Raw genomic sequence first — 16,583 nt, forward strand, 5'->3', positions numbered from 1 at the left:
GGCCTAACTGGAAATCTTGTGAAATTTACCAAGCTTCTCTAACTCGATAGGACTAGAACTCTGAAATTTATCTTGGAGCCTTGGGGAGCTGGTGAAATTTCCGCTTACCTCTTAGTCTTCTTCTCATTTCTGGACTTGATGGGTTCCTTTGTAGTCTTATCCTGTGCACGCACAGTTCAGGCCTCAGAGAAGGATTTGAAGTACATTTATATATAGGTTTATGGCTCCATATGTCAAAGAATCTCCCTATTAACTTTAATCTGCTCTGGCCGCCCCAAATTGCCACCTTTGACTTTTCTGTTAGAACTCTGTCACCTATGAACTATATGTATTGGGAAGTGCTCTCAGGGAAAAACAGTTAAATGAATATCTCACTTAATGTATCTCCCTTTCTTCAAGAGTTTGTCTTTTCCAGTTTCTATTTATTTTTGGTTGGTTTTTAGTGCTTTGAAACAGATTTCTTTTCATATTTTGTCCTATGCTTTTTGATTTAGCATATATTTTGCTAAATCAAGTTGTAATTGGTTGTTACATATTTGTTTTTCTTAATATGTAAGTTTTTTCGAGAGTAAAAATATGTTTTACTGTTATTTATTCTAGCCTATTGCCTCACCCAGGCTAGTGCCTTTTACTTAGCAGTTACTCAATAAATGTTGAATTCTATTGTTATTTTTATGAAGACCAACTGTGAGTCAGAGTTTAAACTTAGTTTTCTACTCATTAGTTAATTTATCTGTTTAGTATACTACTCTGAATATGAGTTCAAAGGAGATTTTTTTGGTAGATATTTTAAATATTTTGAAGTATTTTTAAAAACATTTTTACTCCTAAAATATTTATTTAAAAATAATTTTTTATTTTTATACTTTAACATTTTAATTTCAATTCCTTTTAATGCTAACATATTTATGATGTTATCTATAATTTGCTAAAGCTATTGCTTATGACTTTGGCAAATAGACCAGAGATGTTTCTTTATTTAGAATAAAGAGTTTCCAAATTCTGTGTAGTGTGTGGTTGAAAATAATATCTTTGAATAATTTTATTTTAAGAAGGGATTCTTCAGTGGTATTTTAAATTAGACTTCTTAAGATCAATCTAATTTTTAAACAAAGAATTTGTTTCATCATGTCAAAAAATACATTAATTGAATTTTTGGAGGAGCCATTTAAGTTTGCCTCTCTTATCAAGTCCTGAATTCTCAATTCGTGAAGAAGTGATTGTAGCCCTAATCTTAATAAACTCACCTGTTTTTACGTGTAATTGTTATAGTTATTAACATTTATTTAATATTAACTGTACCTTGTTTTCATAGCTTAGCATATATTTGAATGCAAAGAGCTATTATAAACTGGCTTCTCTTCAGTGGAGTTTTTAGTTTGAATGCAAACCTTTTATTTATTGCAGATCGCATTTGATGATCATGTTAAATTGATTATGTCAATTTCAAGAATAGGTTTTATTATGTGTAACATAAAAATTCATAGTTGCATTTGTCTATCTTTATGAATATGTCTTTTTTGATTACTTGAAAGCAGTACATTGTTAAATAAAGCTAAAAATCTTCCTTTTTCTTCTTTCTTCTTTAGAATCGAGTTTCTTACTGGGAAATGCCCAGATTGTAGATTGGCCTGTAGTTTATAGTAATGACGGTTTTTGCAAACTCTCTGGGTATCATCGAGCTGACGTCATGCAGAAAAGCAGCACTTGCAGGTAGGTAATAGAACAGCTCAGGAACCTTTTCTGAAGTTTAACTAATTGCTGAATGTGGTTAAAAGGCTTAAACTGACTTAGACTCACAGCGATATTGTGATTTATAATAAATATATGTTTGAATCATAGAACCCCGAGCTGGTGTCCCAAGAATTGCTTCTTGTTGGTGTGGAGGAATCCTCCCCTCAACACAGTAGAATTAACACCAGAACTTACTTGCTCACATATAAAAACTATAGACTCACAGCGATATTGTGATTTATAATAAATATATGTTTGAATCATAGAACCCCTGGTGTCCCAAGAATTGCTTCTTGTTGGTGTGGAGGAATCCTCCCCCCAACACAGTAGAATTAACACCAGAACTTACTTGCTCACATATAAAAACTATAAGGTAAAAGTTAAATTAGAATACTAAGGAGACTAAATTGTCAATGGCAATATATGGTTTAAAAGCCATTAGTGAAAATTTTTGCAAAGAGAAGGATTTTTGCATATCTGTGAGTTTATGAATTTATTCAATAAATATTTTTTGTAACCTATGAGTCGAGAACTATTCTAGGTGCTGAATGATCAAGGAAGCATCTTATATTAGGGAACCACTGATGGCACCAGCACTTCCTGCTGCCAAAACTGTCTTGAACAAAATAAACAACCCCTAACCAAGTAGGACATGTTCATGAACAATTAAAGAGCATCAAAATAAAGTTCTTACATCCCGTGTAAATCATACATACTTTGTCATGTTGATGCCTTGTACTGTTGCTATTTTGTTTGACTTATGTAAAACAGAATCTGACATTTACGTTATTTATAACAATTCTTTTAAAAATGAGCCATATCTGTGAGCTTAAAGAGAGTATTACAAAAAAAAAGATCATAAAAAAAGAAAACGCTATATAAGAAACCAATTTATAACTGAAATCTTTTTCACAATATTTCAATAAAGCCAGATGGGATGTTTTATCTTGAGTTAATTTTTCTTTAAAGATCTCACTTATCTAAGCACCCAAATCATGTTATTTTAAAACTACAAGGGATCTAAATTATTTTCTATTTCAAATCTTTTTGATTTCCAGAGGAGAAAACAGAGGTAGAGTTTTATGCTAAGAGACTTGCCCATAAATTATTTATTTGCCCACAATGATTTATTTATCTTTTTTCTACCCTTTTATGCTGATAAACATATGCATATACAAATATATGTATTCTGCATCTTCATGGAGGGCAAAGATTTCATATTATGGGGGTCTAAACCTGATCACACATAGGAATCTCTTAGAGAAGTTTTACAAGACATAGATTTTCTTACCTAACCTCAAGCCTATTAAATCAGAATCACCCAAGGTGGGTAGGTGGGGGCAGGAATCAATACTTTTAACTATCAGCTTCTATGGTTCTGATGCTTAGCTAGATTTGAGAAATATTCTGTCAAACATCCTTTTAATTTATCCTCTTCCAAATGATCCTCATTTTTCTCTTTACTACATCATTCTCACACTGAGTCTTCACTCCCACATCTGAAACCGGTAAATAGAATGATGAAAAACTGTGGTCCCTCGTTGAGAAATCCCCTTTGGGACCACTTATGTCTTTCGTACCTTATCTGTTGAGTAGATATTAGCTCTTGGGCTAGCGCTTCCCCTAGGGTGTATGATGTGAGTTCTTGGAGATTAAGGTTTGTATTGAGTGTCTCTGTTCTCTTATGTCTCAGCAGAGTTTAGATTAGGAAAAGATTTTATGACAGATCTTACTTGTGGAATAGACTCTATAAAGAGTTTCAGAGAATGTAGGTAGATGCTCCCATTTCCTTTTCTTGGACTGCGGACATCCCATCATCATGCCAACATCTGTTTCAATGCCATCTTCCACCTGAAGGTATTTATAATTCTCTCAACAAGATGCGGTTTTCCCCTTCTGACTCTCCACAGTTCATCATTTGGCATCATCATATGGTTAAATTAGCTTTCCTTATCCCTTGGGGTTTTCTTGCTGTTACTTTTGTTGTCGTTTTTGAGAAGTATTGCTCTTCATATCTGGATATATTTTAAAGTCCTGCTGCCATCTATTCTTGCTTCCCATGAATCCGCCCCACCCTCAGGCTGTTTTCTTTAGCATGTGCAGTTTTCCTACAAAAGAGTTCATTTAAAAAAATGCTGACATGTTATATTAGCATATTCTCTCCTCTTAAAGAGTTGCGTTTTCCCTCCCACCATCAGTACCAGATTATAAATGCATTGAAAGTAGAGATTCCATCTTGTACATTTTTGTATGCACTAGGACACAGTTCAGTGTTTTGTGTCAGTATTCGTTGAATTGGGTTGGCGTGTTTTACAGTAAACCCTAACCTAGGTCTCACGTGCTTCCATACAACATGCTTTTATTTATTGTATTTCACCCCAAGGATTATGGTATTTGAGGTGGGTAATAGAGAGGAGAGCTTTGGATTATGTTATGCTTTTTCACTCTGAGAAGAAGTATACAATTCTCCCTCAAACTTCTCTTTCACGATTTTAGAGACTATTTTCAAAATGATAATATTCTTAACATAAGCAGTTATTACTTGATTGCACAAAATATCCCGTATGTTTAGCTAATCTAAAAATTGCAGTAAGTTTAATGCCATCACAGAGCAATGAAGACTAGCAAATGATGTTTGAGCCCTATCAGGTTTTCTAAGAGGCATAGTTTGTTTTTATGTACTCCCCTTTTAAATTTCTTCATCCCTTTTAAAAATTAAACTATACTCATTTTATGTTGCAGTATATTTTAGAAGAATGAAGATTGGAAAATAATCAAAATGTCCAGTAGTAGATTTGTTAAAAAATATGGCAAAGCCCTAACTTTCTAAATCGTATGTTGGAAGGATAATAACTCTGGAAGAAGCTAACAACATGTTATTAAGTAAAAAATAAAATCAACCAATTAAGTCGGTTTGTTAACCGACTAAACAAAAAAATCAGTTTACAAAGCAGTATCTGCAACATGATTCTCATTTGTTTACAAATTTCCTGTATAAATCTATAAAAGCCTTTGAATATGAGACACAAGGAAACTGAGAGAGGAAGAAAATTATGTACACATTTATAAATACAGCAGCAAAAAGTTATAGAGTTTTGGAATCACTGAAATTCAATTGAGTATAGAAATAAATTATTTGACATTGAGGATAGCTTTGTAAATAATGCAAAGAATTTTATTGATTTTAATAATGATAAGTTTTAAACAAACATAACAGAATAAGAAACTACAAATCAGTGGAAAAAATATGACATTTTTTGTGGAAAAGATATGACACTTTAGATGCTCAAAAAAATCACCTTTATATACCACTTGTATTAGTTGGATTAAAGTCAATAAGATTAAAGTAATAACTGAGTAAAGACTAATGTTCTATTTTTTAAATGTTCAAATATGAATTGTTTTATGGGAAAATTAAAAACTCTGGGTGGTGAACATACAATGCAATGTATTTATGACTTACTATTGAATGATACACTTGAAACTTATTTTGTTAATCAATTGTCACCCAATAATTTTAATCAAAAATAATAATTTGTGATTTTACAGTATCAAGAGGCTAAGATTTCCTTCCTTCCTTCCTTCCTTCCTTCCTTCCTTCCTTCCTTCCTTCCTTCCTTCCTTCCTTCCTTCCTTCCTTCCTTCCCTCCCTCCCTCCCTCCCTCCTTCCTTCCTTCCTTCCTTCCTTCCTTCCTTCCTTCCTTCCTTCCTTCCTTCCTTCCTTCCTTCCTTCCTTCCTTCCTTCCTTCCTTCGTTTGTTTTTTTGTCCTTCCAAACCCTTCCCTCATTAGATTAAGTGCAAAGAATCTAAACAGACATACTCCTCAGTTTGTCCCAATATTATTATCGTACTCTCTGTGGGCAAGCTATTTTATTTTTTTTCCTTTTATTTCTTTTCCCCTTCATCGTATCCCCCTTCCTCTTCCACAGTTATTTATTATAGTGTGTTTATTTATGTCTTTCTACTCTATCTTTTGTTTATTAAATATATGTATTCTTAAAAAATATCACTTCATGTGTGTTTGTTTTTTAAGACCCACATAATGTATCATGCAGTAAGACTTACAGTTTCTTATTTTTTTCACTCAATGTTATGTTTTTGAGATTTTTTTATGTTGCTATGTGATAATCTGTTTCATTATGTCTGACTGTTGTATAATGCTCCAGTTTCTTCCCAGCTTTCATTTTATTTATTTGTTCTATTAGTCATAAACTCCAACTTCTGACACTTTGCTGCCTCAAACAACTTGGAGATCGATATCCTCCTACACTTTTTCTTGTGGCCCCATGTGAGAAGTTTTCTGTCTATGCCCAGAAATAGGATTGCTAGGTAGTAGAATATATATGGAATTTATAAATTAACCGCTCTCAGATTGCTGTCAGGTAGCCTTCTATTTTTACTCTCACCACACATGAGTTGAGGATATTAGTTTTCTGACATCTTGTGCTTCATAATAGTATCTAAATTTCCACTTTAATAAATGTGATGTATGCTATGTACTGTCTCATTCTTATTTTAGCTAAAATTTAAAAAAATATTGTTATGACACTTCAGGATTTCTAGAATTTCAAATCTAGTCCATTATGTTGTCTAATAATTGCATTCCATGCCTTTGGATTGTTTTGCTGTTTATTAAAGGACACAAAACACATTGCATGTTTGATGGAGATTGTAGGTTCTGAGTCAATAGCATTTAAAGCATGTGATCTTATCTTATGACCCCTAGGAAACCCTGACATTCAAGACTTACTCTCATTGTTTAGGTAGAAACCACTTTAGCATTTTATCTCTAATTAACTGGAAACATTTAAAAGCCCATTCTCCTTTTTTTTCCCCTCCTTTTGTTTTGTTTTTGTTTTTAGGATAAAGGGGTGAGAAGAGCAATCATGTAGGTAAGGAAGATTGGAGTAGATAGATGCTTTCAAAATCATTTTTTTTTTTTCTGGAAAGGCCCATTAATAATCCTTTGCCCAAGCCATCAAATTAGAGAATGAAGCAGAGATATTAAGAGACAGTTTATTGGATGTATTTCACAAGTAGTTTTATAACACAAGATTATCTCAGCCAACAAGAGCACATTACACATGATGGATCTCAGTCAGTCTAGTTCCATTTGGCTGAGGGTGCTGCTTCATACAGTGGCACTGAGGGAAAGTGTTGGACACCAGAGGTGCCTCAGTGATGTTCACGCTCTGAGGTTAGAGATGTCCAGTGCTATCCCTAGAATCCCTTAATTATGTCATGAGTCTGACCTTTATGACTCTATCTAGTCCTCTTAAGCCCATATAAATTAATAGGCTGTGAAAACTTTTGGTCACAATCTACTATATAAAGTAATGCTTTGATTTATTCCAAAAATTTTTTTTTTCAGAGTTTAAAAGCTTCGTTCTTATTTCTTTCTAAATTCTCCTCCTCCTCCTCCTCTCTCTTAGGCATCTTTTTTGATTCTTTGACTGCAGATCTCAGCCCATCCTCCCATTAACTTTTGTGATGATTTTACTCTTGTGGCTGCTTCTGTGCTGAAGACCACATTTACCAACTGCATTAAGTCAATCTGTGTGGTTTCTGTAATGAAGCATTTGCTAGCATGTGAACTACAGCCTATAGATGGTAATATTTTTTTTCTAGTGGTGACTGAATGCAGTGTTTTAGTCCAGGAACATTGTTTGACCATTAGCGAATTGAGATAGATGAAGTAAATCATGATTAGGTTATATATTTTTTTTCAGTTTTTAAGGTTCTTTTCTCCCTCGGAAGTCTATCAACATAATAGCCATTCTTACTGTGAGGTATCATAATGAGGCTCGTTTGTGAGATTTTGATGGCAGAACAAAGGATCTAGGAATAAGTAAATCCTGTTATAAACCAAAGGCACCTGTCTCCATAAGTTTCCTAGGGCACAATATACACAAAAGATACACTGCCAAATGCTTAGGCAAGCTGGACATGGCTTAGCCCAGGCCCGAGGAAAACTGCTTTACTCCCAGGACCAAATCTTACTACCAGTTATTTGGGTGGCAAGAGAAGTGGCCAGATTATCCAGGAGCAGGCCCTGGGTGAGTTTATGCTTCCACCTCATGGGCTTGCAAAGAAGGCACACAGAATGATGGGCATTTCCCTTTAAGACTCAGTGATCCTGTCCATTAGCAAGTGTAGCCCAAGCCCTGTCCTAGAATGGTGCAGAAGCAATGGGATTGGGGCTGGAAGGGCCTTCTTTTAAATTCACCCACAAGAAGCATTCCGGTAATAACTCAGCCATTATGTAAAACAGTCTAATTTGCAACTTCATGGGCATTATCCCTTTAATCTCACCCTCTGGGCTATATTAACATTATCATCATTTTACTGATGAGGAAACTAAGAGTGAGCGAGTTTATACCACTTGTCTGTGAATTATAGTCCTCCAAGTGCAGTAGTCTGTTATATCATGACTGCTTAAAATCATAGCAGAGATAGATTGCTTCTGTGCATCTAATTTTTCCTTCCAATCAAACACACAGTGCAGTTGTAGAAGTAATTTATAATAGCAGTGAAACAATGTAAGAAATAAAAGACTATCTTTTTAAAAAGTGTTATGGTAATAGTTTGGGATTTTTTTCTTAAAAATGCCTTTATATTCTTAGGACAGGAGATTTTAGCATTAGGAGGGCTAAAATAATGAAGAATATATAATAGGATTTTCATAGTTTATTTGAAAAATTGCTGATTTTCATCTTCTCTCCAGAATTTTGGCTGAATCAAACTTGTGTCATATTTCCTAAGTGGTATTATTACATCAGTTTCCAAAACAGTCTCTTTTTAGTTGTAACTTAATTTTATATTCGATTAGAGTGTATTTTTTTTATGATTTTTATCCTAATTAATTGCCTGTTATATTATAGATGGTTTTTAAAATGTTTTTTTTTTTTTTGGTGTTGTTGTTGACCAGTTTTAAATATTGTGTTTCAGTTTATTGAATCTTGACATTTAGTAAAAGGAGTAAAATGGTTTTTATTTTCTTAAGACCACAAACATTTAGTTAGCTTAATTAACTTTTTCTTATCTTTTTATTTTTGTTTCTAATGTTTTCTCTTTATTAAAGAGTTTTTAGATTAAAAATACAGTCAGTTATCATTATCATCATTCAAAAAACTGGTTGATTAAAAAAGTTCACCTGTCTGTAAAGAATATTATTAACAGTATTAGACTAATGTTTTATTTTTTGGAGGGAGGGACTTTGCGCTTTCTAACTGAAGTATTCTAATTTCATTGCGGTGCCTTCAAGAGATTTTCAAAAACTCACATGAGCTGAAACCCAGGCTTAGGTGGGAACAGTGGCTTTTCACTGCCATCTTACAGGCAGACGCTGAAATTTCATGTGTTAGTTTAGCTGTAAGATTATGGAATTAGAGTCTGTTATTTTATTCTGAGATTCTTATTCATTTTTACTATTATAATGACAACTGCAAATATCTTTTTTTAATAAAATATTGAAATATCGTAATCGAAAAGGCAAGCTGCAGATTGCTAGGGCAATCTTTGGTCTGCCTCATCTGCTTTCTTTCATTTCTTAGTTTTTGGAATTCTAGTTTCTTAGGTTAGTGTTACCATAAGATTGGCCTGTGTTGCTCTAATTCCTAGTTGTGATATGGCCTTGCTATTGAATCCTGCTAGTTTTTGGTGGATCCTACTAACAAACTATGCTTTTCAGGTTGTAAATTTTCTAGATTGTTATATTTAGAGGTAGTTTTTCCAAGAGGATAATGAATCTTAACCCTCATGGGCCCTAACTTGAGTAGATGTCTTTCAAGCCTCTGTGCCTAATTTTGTTTTATAATTTCGTATTCTTTTCTGTAAAGAGGGCTCCTAAAATGTGTATAAGCTTCAGGCCCCACCACACTTGGATTTGCTTCTGGCCAACATGCTAACTCATTGAAAACTGGAAAAAAGCAACAATAAAGATATACTTGAGGCTTCAAAAACTTATTCCTTCCTCGTGGGAACAATGACCTAGACAAGTATACTAGCTAGTAGAACTGTGTATCTTAAACCAGATGAACAATTGATGATCGTGAAAGCATCAGGGTAGAGTTGTAGAGGCTTGTAGTCCTTAACTGAGTTCTGTTTTGTAGATTATCAGATTTTTGGTGAATTTCTTGTAGAAAAATAGGTAATTTCAAACATTAGGAAAATTCATGTGGCATGTAAAAGCTCACTCTTTAATTCGTTTTGTATGTTCTTTTAGCCATAGTAATAGTGTATGTCTTCTTCAATTTGTCACCTGTATTTTCCTCCCATTAGCCTTATTTGTATATATATATTTAAAAAATCCACATAAATGATGAGAATATCAGTGTTTTATGTGTAATATGAAATGTTCACATTTCATATAGTATGAAAGTATAAAAAAGATCATGCATTCTGAAACCATGTAATACTATCCTAATACTCTTTGGAAAAAATGTTCTGTGACCTTTAACAATGTTTGTCAAAACATTAAAAACTCTCCTACTGTTGGTTATAAATGCATGAAAATAATATTAGTAGAACTACTATTTATTTAGTACACTGTGATTCAGAACATTAGAAGCATTGAGAATTAAAGTGTTTCATTTCTTTGTGAAAAAGCAGCATGGATCATTTGAACGTTTCTTGCTTTCTTATAATATAACTTATGATACAAAGAGAGCGTTTTTTTTCTATCTCTGCAAATAGTCATACTTCCCTCTAGGTTTGAATCAACTCTAACTCTTTTATCCTTCCACTCACACTATTGTGAACTATCTCCTAGGGCTTCTTTAACATCATTGTTTTTTTTAATTGGCATCACTTCCTCTGAGAAACCTTGATCCTTTTTGTCGCAATCACTTTCTTGATTTAAATTGATAAATTCACCTTCACTAAGGTTCTCTGGCTGCATATCTAGAATCTCTCAATGGCAGTAATGTCAGCTTTCCCACATTCATTTATTTCTTCTATAACTTCATTTATGTTCAATTCATATTCTCTTTCGGCATTATCATTTTCATTTCTTTGATGGACTTTAATCTTTGATGGCTAATTCTTGCTTTTGATTTCTATTTTTATAAAATGTCATAAGGATTTATCACTGCAAGACAAGAAAGCAACACAACTACATACATGCTTTGATTCTGTGTGTGAACTGAGTAAGAGATACACAATGAGCAATACCAACAGGCTTTGAAAGAAGTGAGATGATTGGCCACTGGTCATGATGTGTTATCTGTTATTTACTAGTGATTTGTAGACTGAAGAGCTACCAGCAAACTTTGAACTTCATGTGATTATTCCCAGTTAATAGTGTTTGGTAACTGAAAGTTGGTATTGTTGGGAAACTGGCATTATTTAACTAAACTACAGTAATTGAAATCTGTGCATATATGAATTGTGTACAGTGAGATTACTTCTTTCTTTTCTCTCTGTTTGAAATAATTTCTAAGGCTAGCTTTTAGCAAGAAGTTTAACAATCATGATTAAAACATGATTTACATATTTTAGTTCATTTTGTGGGAGCAACATTATATTCGTAACTAAATTTGAATTATTAATCAATAAAGACTACTATATGATTTTATGTAGTATTTGAAAAGCAACACAAAACCGAAATGGATTTTTTTTTTTTCCAGTTTTATGTATGGGGAATTGACTGACAAGAAGACCATTGAGAAAGTTAGGCAGACTTTTGACAACTACGAGTCAAACTGCTTTGAAGTTCTTCTGTATAAGAAAAACAGTAAGTAAATTATCAATAAGATGCGTCAACTCTTTATTAATGTTATTCTTTAGCAGTGGTAGTTGAGATATAGTGTAGAGAGACTATAAAACTTTGTTGCTTCTCTTGGCAGGGACAGGGGATGTTAGTAAAATTAGATAGCAAGATTAATAAATCATTCAGACTATGAAAAACAACCTTTTGAGGAATGGAAGAAAAATGTACATTTTAAATGTGATTTTTTTTTATTTTTTGTATCAGATGGCAAAATATGCAGTGAATACTCATGGTAAACATTCTGTAGTTATATGACCAACTAAAAATGACAAAGAAGTTCATTTAGTTCTTACGTTTAAAGGAAAAGGTGATTGGTATCACTGGGTATGTGTGATTACCTTTCTATACATACATAGATAACATGTGAATATGAGGTATCTGCTTGAGGTGAATCTTTACCAATATGGCCTTTAGCTGGACTCAGACCTAACTTGTGGAAATAGTCATTACTCTTAGAACAGGCCATTAATATCTGATAAATTTATATTGATTGTTGTGAGCTGTTGTCTAGGATGAGATTTGTGAGTGGCCAGTTGTCCATTATATAATCACATAAGACCTCATGGTATGGACTCTCCACCAGTGTTTGGAGGAAGAAACCAAACAAACAGAAAATGAGCTAGTACACCCATCAGCCAATATTTCTTTCTAATTTGTTCTGTTGCTATAGTTCCTTACCTTTATTTCTTTTTGCTGCTTTCCCAAAATAACCTTCCTTTTTTTTTTTTTGAAATGAACAGTCACTTCACAAAATGGATTCATTTATTTAAAGTGTTAATGGTAAATGATAGCAAAGCCAATTATTTTTAGTGGAAGTTGATGGTTACAAAATTCTTCTCCAGGTTGGAACACATTCTGGCTTCAACCGGAAACACTTGTTCTGTGTTCAGTGCCTGTTGGATCTTGTGGAACATCATTTATTCTCTCCATTTTACCTTAAACATTTGTCCTCTGTGGAATATTTGGAATTGAACTTAGGTTTTTCTTTTGATTAATAGAGATGGCAACAACCATAGTTATCACTCCACAGTGGTACTCTTGGTCATGGCAACATGTCTTTCATGGTTTTACCTAAGGGAAGTCTTAGCATCTTATCTTTTATTTTAGAATCAAGACCGAAGAAGGATATCTCTTTGAAGTCATAGCCAAATGTCTTTTGGCTTGTCATCTAGAAAACGATCCACTCTGAATGATAAGCTATGCCTCTGTAAGAGAGAAGTCAGGCTCTAAATACTTTCTGGGTCTTTTTCATCAGGTCCAAATCCATATTGATAATTTTTAGTGGGCTCTTATGCCAAAACCCCCTTTCATTTTCTTATAGTATTGTTATCTCTTGAATGACTTAGATATATGTCTTAAGTTTAGCAAATAATTTAAGAATGTTTCATATTACTAAGGTCATTTCACTTTGACATTTAAGCTGAATTAGTAAATCTTTGCCTGATTTTAAAGCATCAAAGCCAAGTCTATAGTTTCTGAGTTTCTCAAAAAATAGTCTAGTGGAAATTCTGTTTGTTAATATCTTTTAAATCATGTCAGCAATAACTTGAATTTTACATTTACAGAAGTCTCCTTCCAAGGTGGTTTAGATATTGTGCTTATTTTAATGGATGAAATGACAGACCTTTGTTCAGGCCTGTCTGGTTCTTTTCAGATAAGTATCAATATATGTGTAGATGTCTGCTTAGAGCTTATAGGAGATACAGCCCATAGTACTATAGATTAAAACTCCCATCTCCTTTTGTGTAGTATCTGAACTGAGTTATTTTTTCTTTAATATGAAGGATAGATATTATTGAAGTTCTACAGTTTTTAAAAGAAGCTGTAAAAAAATCTCATAAGTAAATGAAAGCTTTGAACATCAACGGAAAAAAGTGTATTCTTGCAACTTTTTTCAGTGTTAAATAGGAAAATTAGCATGTCTGTAGAAAACTCTTTTGGGAATGCTTGAATACCAGCTCCTCCCAATACTTTCATTAAATGATTCAGTTAAATACCATTTTGCAAATGGGGAGATTGAGGTATATCCTATTTAACATGGGTCACGATTGACATTTTGGTTTGCAACTTCTAATCTTTAGGCCTATTGCTTTGGTTAGCAGAGGGCTGTTTCTACTGCTGGGAAAGAAACAGTGGCTCTGAAATGATGATTGAAAATGGCTCTTTCTATCTACACAAAGGGCACTGCCTTGAATTTCTAGCAGCTACAGGCCTCTATCTATGCCTAACCTTCCTAGACTTACCATCCCAGTGGACCTCAACTCCAGAATATGTAGGTTTCACCAGCCACTCAGCTAGTACTCAGCCTGCTTGGGGAAGTCTGACCCTGTGGTTCAACTTGACAAAAGTACACCATGATATCTGAAAGCACTTTGAAAAAAACAGCCCTGACTCTATGCCAAAATTTGAAATGTTGCTGTTTTCATAGAAAGATATAAGCTGTAGCATCGTCTCTTTTTGCTCAAATTTCTAACAGACCTTGGAAAACAACTTATGTTTAATGCCCTTTTCTCTCAGTTTATGAGCCTGCTGCCTCAAGCTCACCATGATGGAACAGCCATAGGCCATGTATCTGCTAGCATCTGGGTCTGGTGATTTGTATAACAGTGCACATCACTCACAATGTCCGGACACACTGTGTAAAATAAGAAGCAGAAAACAAAGAATAAGACTCTCTGGAAGATGGTGTAATTGCTTCGGAGGTCCCTGTCTCATTCTGTAATCATTTCAGAAAGGACCATGTCATTTCATAGGCCTCCTGGGGCTGTAAAGAACTGAATATTGTCAGAACTGAATATTCCCGTAGAAATCTCCTCTCTTTAATTCTCTGACTTCTTGAACCTGGTAGTTTAGTCACCTCCTCTTGTCTAAATGGCAAATTCCCTTTTTTAGTGACATTATGATGTGGCTTTTTTTTTTTTTTTTGGCTACGTGTATGGAAGTGTTTCTTATTTGTTTTTAATTAAAAGCCACTAATAGGCTATCAGCTGTCACCTAGAGTCTATTACTAGTTGCACATTTCACTCCCTATACCCCAAACTTGACAAAAGCCTTTATGTCCTTAACATAGACTCTTTGGAGGGCTTTACTGCACTGTGGCTTAGAACCAATATGATGGAAAATGTGTCTTTTTGATTCTGATGGAACATTTCTACAGTGTTTTACTGTTTAGTGGATAATTACTCTTTTGAAGCCATTTCTCTTGTCTTCAAATATTTATTTGACATGATGCCAATTCCTGATTTGTTCAAAACCTAAGCCTTGAACCCTTTGAAACTGTCTGTCCTCTGGAGTCTGCAAGAGCCACTGTTTGAGGAACCTAGTGACAGAGTTCAGCCTGATGCTTTGAGTGAGGGAGGTAGGAAGCAGTGCTGGGGACATTTTATTCTTAACATTTCCGCTAAAGGCTTCAAATAGAGCTCTGTGTACATCAGGCTTTATGTCACATCTTCTTTCTCTGATGTGGGATGTAGTCAAAGCCATAGAGCTATCTTGTAAGTCTATCTGAGAGCATTTAAGATGTTTCTCCTAGAGGAATACTTCCCAGAGCAACAGATATTACTTTTGGAGTCAATTGGAAATACTTCTCAAAGTGACAAGAAGAAGCGTGTAGGAGTGGTCACACTTGGTGAGACTATCAAAAGGAAGTTAGTGGGAGCAGCAGTGGTGTAGGGGTCCAGAACTAAGGTGATGCTGGTTTTACTTAAGTAGTGAGACTGCCTTTGTGCTCCTGCATTAAGAAATGACACCCTGTGCTTTACCTTCAGATTTTGATATTTTGAGTTGAAAAATATGTTTATTAATTTTTGAGCAATTGGTAGTTGATATAAAATTAAAGGTTTTTTAAAGAATTCTTTTTAGCAATTAAAATGTTGTTTTGGTGCTGATTCTTGGCATAGCAGTTGGCAGCTGAGGGAAGAGGGCAGGCAGGAGACCAAGTCATTGCTGTGACTGTGTCATACTCTTGTCCTTTCTTTCTCTTATAGGAACCCCTGTTTGGTTTTATATGCAAATTGCACCAATAAGAAATGAGCATGAAAAGGTGGTCTTGTTCCTATGCACTTTCAAGGATATCACGTTGTTCAAGCAGCCAATAGAGGATGATTCAACAAAAGGTAATTTTCAAAGGAGTTACCACACTTAAGAATTAGGCTGCCACTTAAATTTTATTATTATTATTATTATTATTATTATCATCATCATCATCATCATCATCATCATCATCTTACCAAAATCTGTTGCTCAAGCTGGCCCTTCTTTTGCTTCACGTTCATATTAGCAATTGTCCAAATCAGTTTAATTCAATCATATTGTTTGAATGGAAATAGAGAATTGAAATAATAGTTGCTAAACTTATAATAAGAGAAATCAAGGCAAGATATAAGGAAGAGATTTCATAGAACGTTATTTATTTAGAATCAGTATAATGAGAATTTTAACAACTTATAACATGGTGAGTTTTAGAAACAAAATGTATAACAATTTGTGGGTTAGTTTGGGTGAAGTCATATTAGAACACAGTTGATTGAATTTTGCTAAATTGATTAGAGTTTGATTAGTTGACTTTTTCAGGTTACCTTTCACCTTTTATTTCTTTGGCTGTTGTACTCTCTTTGGTAGATGTTGCTAGATTATGTAAAGAACAAGTTTGTCATCAAGAGAGTATCTGGAAGATGAAAACATTCTAATTGGACTCTTACCAACTATACTATTCAGAGAGACTGCTATAGAAAACGGTAGTCGGCGGCATGTACTTTTACTGTTATTTTATTCTCTCCAGTTATGTTTAAATTAGATATTGGCGTCATATGAATGAAAATTTGAAATATCCTTAAAAACTTTTATGAAACATTTTTAATAATCTTTTAGGAGACTAAAAATGAAATGTCTTCCTTTTTGCATTTGGCAAAAATGGCCTTGTCTTACCTCTTTTTAAACAACTGGCATACAAACTTTAATATTTTCAATCGTAATCATAATTGTAAAAAAAGTTACATTACATTTATTCTCAGCATATGAAATCACATACGTATTACTATTACCCGTTCGGTTTCTGGTTAGCATCAAATTGCAAGAAAA

The 16,583-nt window shown here is 33.8% G+C and overlaps 1 protein-coding gene across 3 annotated transcripts in view; it reads left to right on the forward strand.

Annotated features, from left to right (window-relative positions):
• KCNH5 (potassium voltage-gated channel subfamily H member 5) overlaps positions 1 to 16,583 on the forward strand; it is a 275,201-nt gene that overhangs the window by 21,763 nt on the left and 236,855 nt on the right. For 2 of the 3 annotated variants that reach the window (XM_011384653.2, XM_023527121.1), the window contains 2 exons: positions 11,362 to 11,468; positions 15,491 to 15,619. In XM_011384653.2, coding sequence (XP_011382955.1) covers positions 11,362 to 11,468; positions 15,491 to 15,619 — 236 coding nt within the window. Of the gene's footprint in view, positions 1 to 1,594; positions 1,714 to 11,361; positions 11,469 to 15,490; positions 15,620 to 16,583 lie in introns of those variants that run through there. The other variant, XM_011384646.2, reaches the window with a different exon arrangement.

The sequence above is a fragment of the Pteropus vampyrus genome, unplaced genomic scaffold (assembly GCF_000151845.1).
Source record: "Pteropus vampyrus isolate Shadow unplaced genomic scaffold, Pvam_2.0 Scaffold15, whole genome shotgun sequence".
In the NCBI taxonomy this organism is placed as follows: domain Eukaryota; kingdom Metazoa; phylum Chordata; class Mammalia; order Chiroptera; family Pteropodidae; genus Pteropus; species Pteropus vampyrus.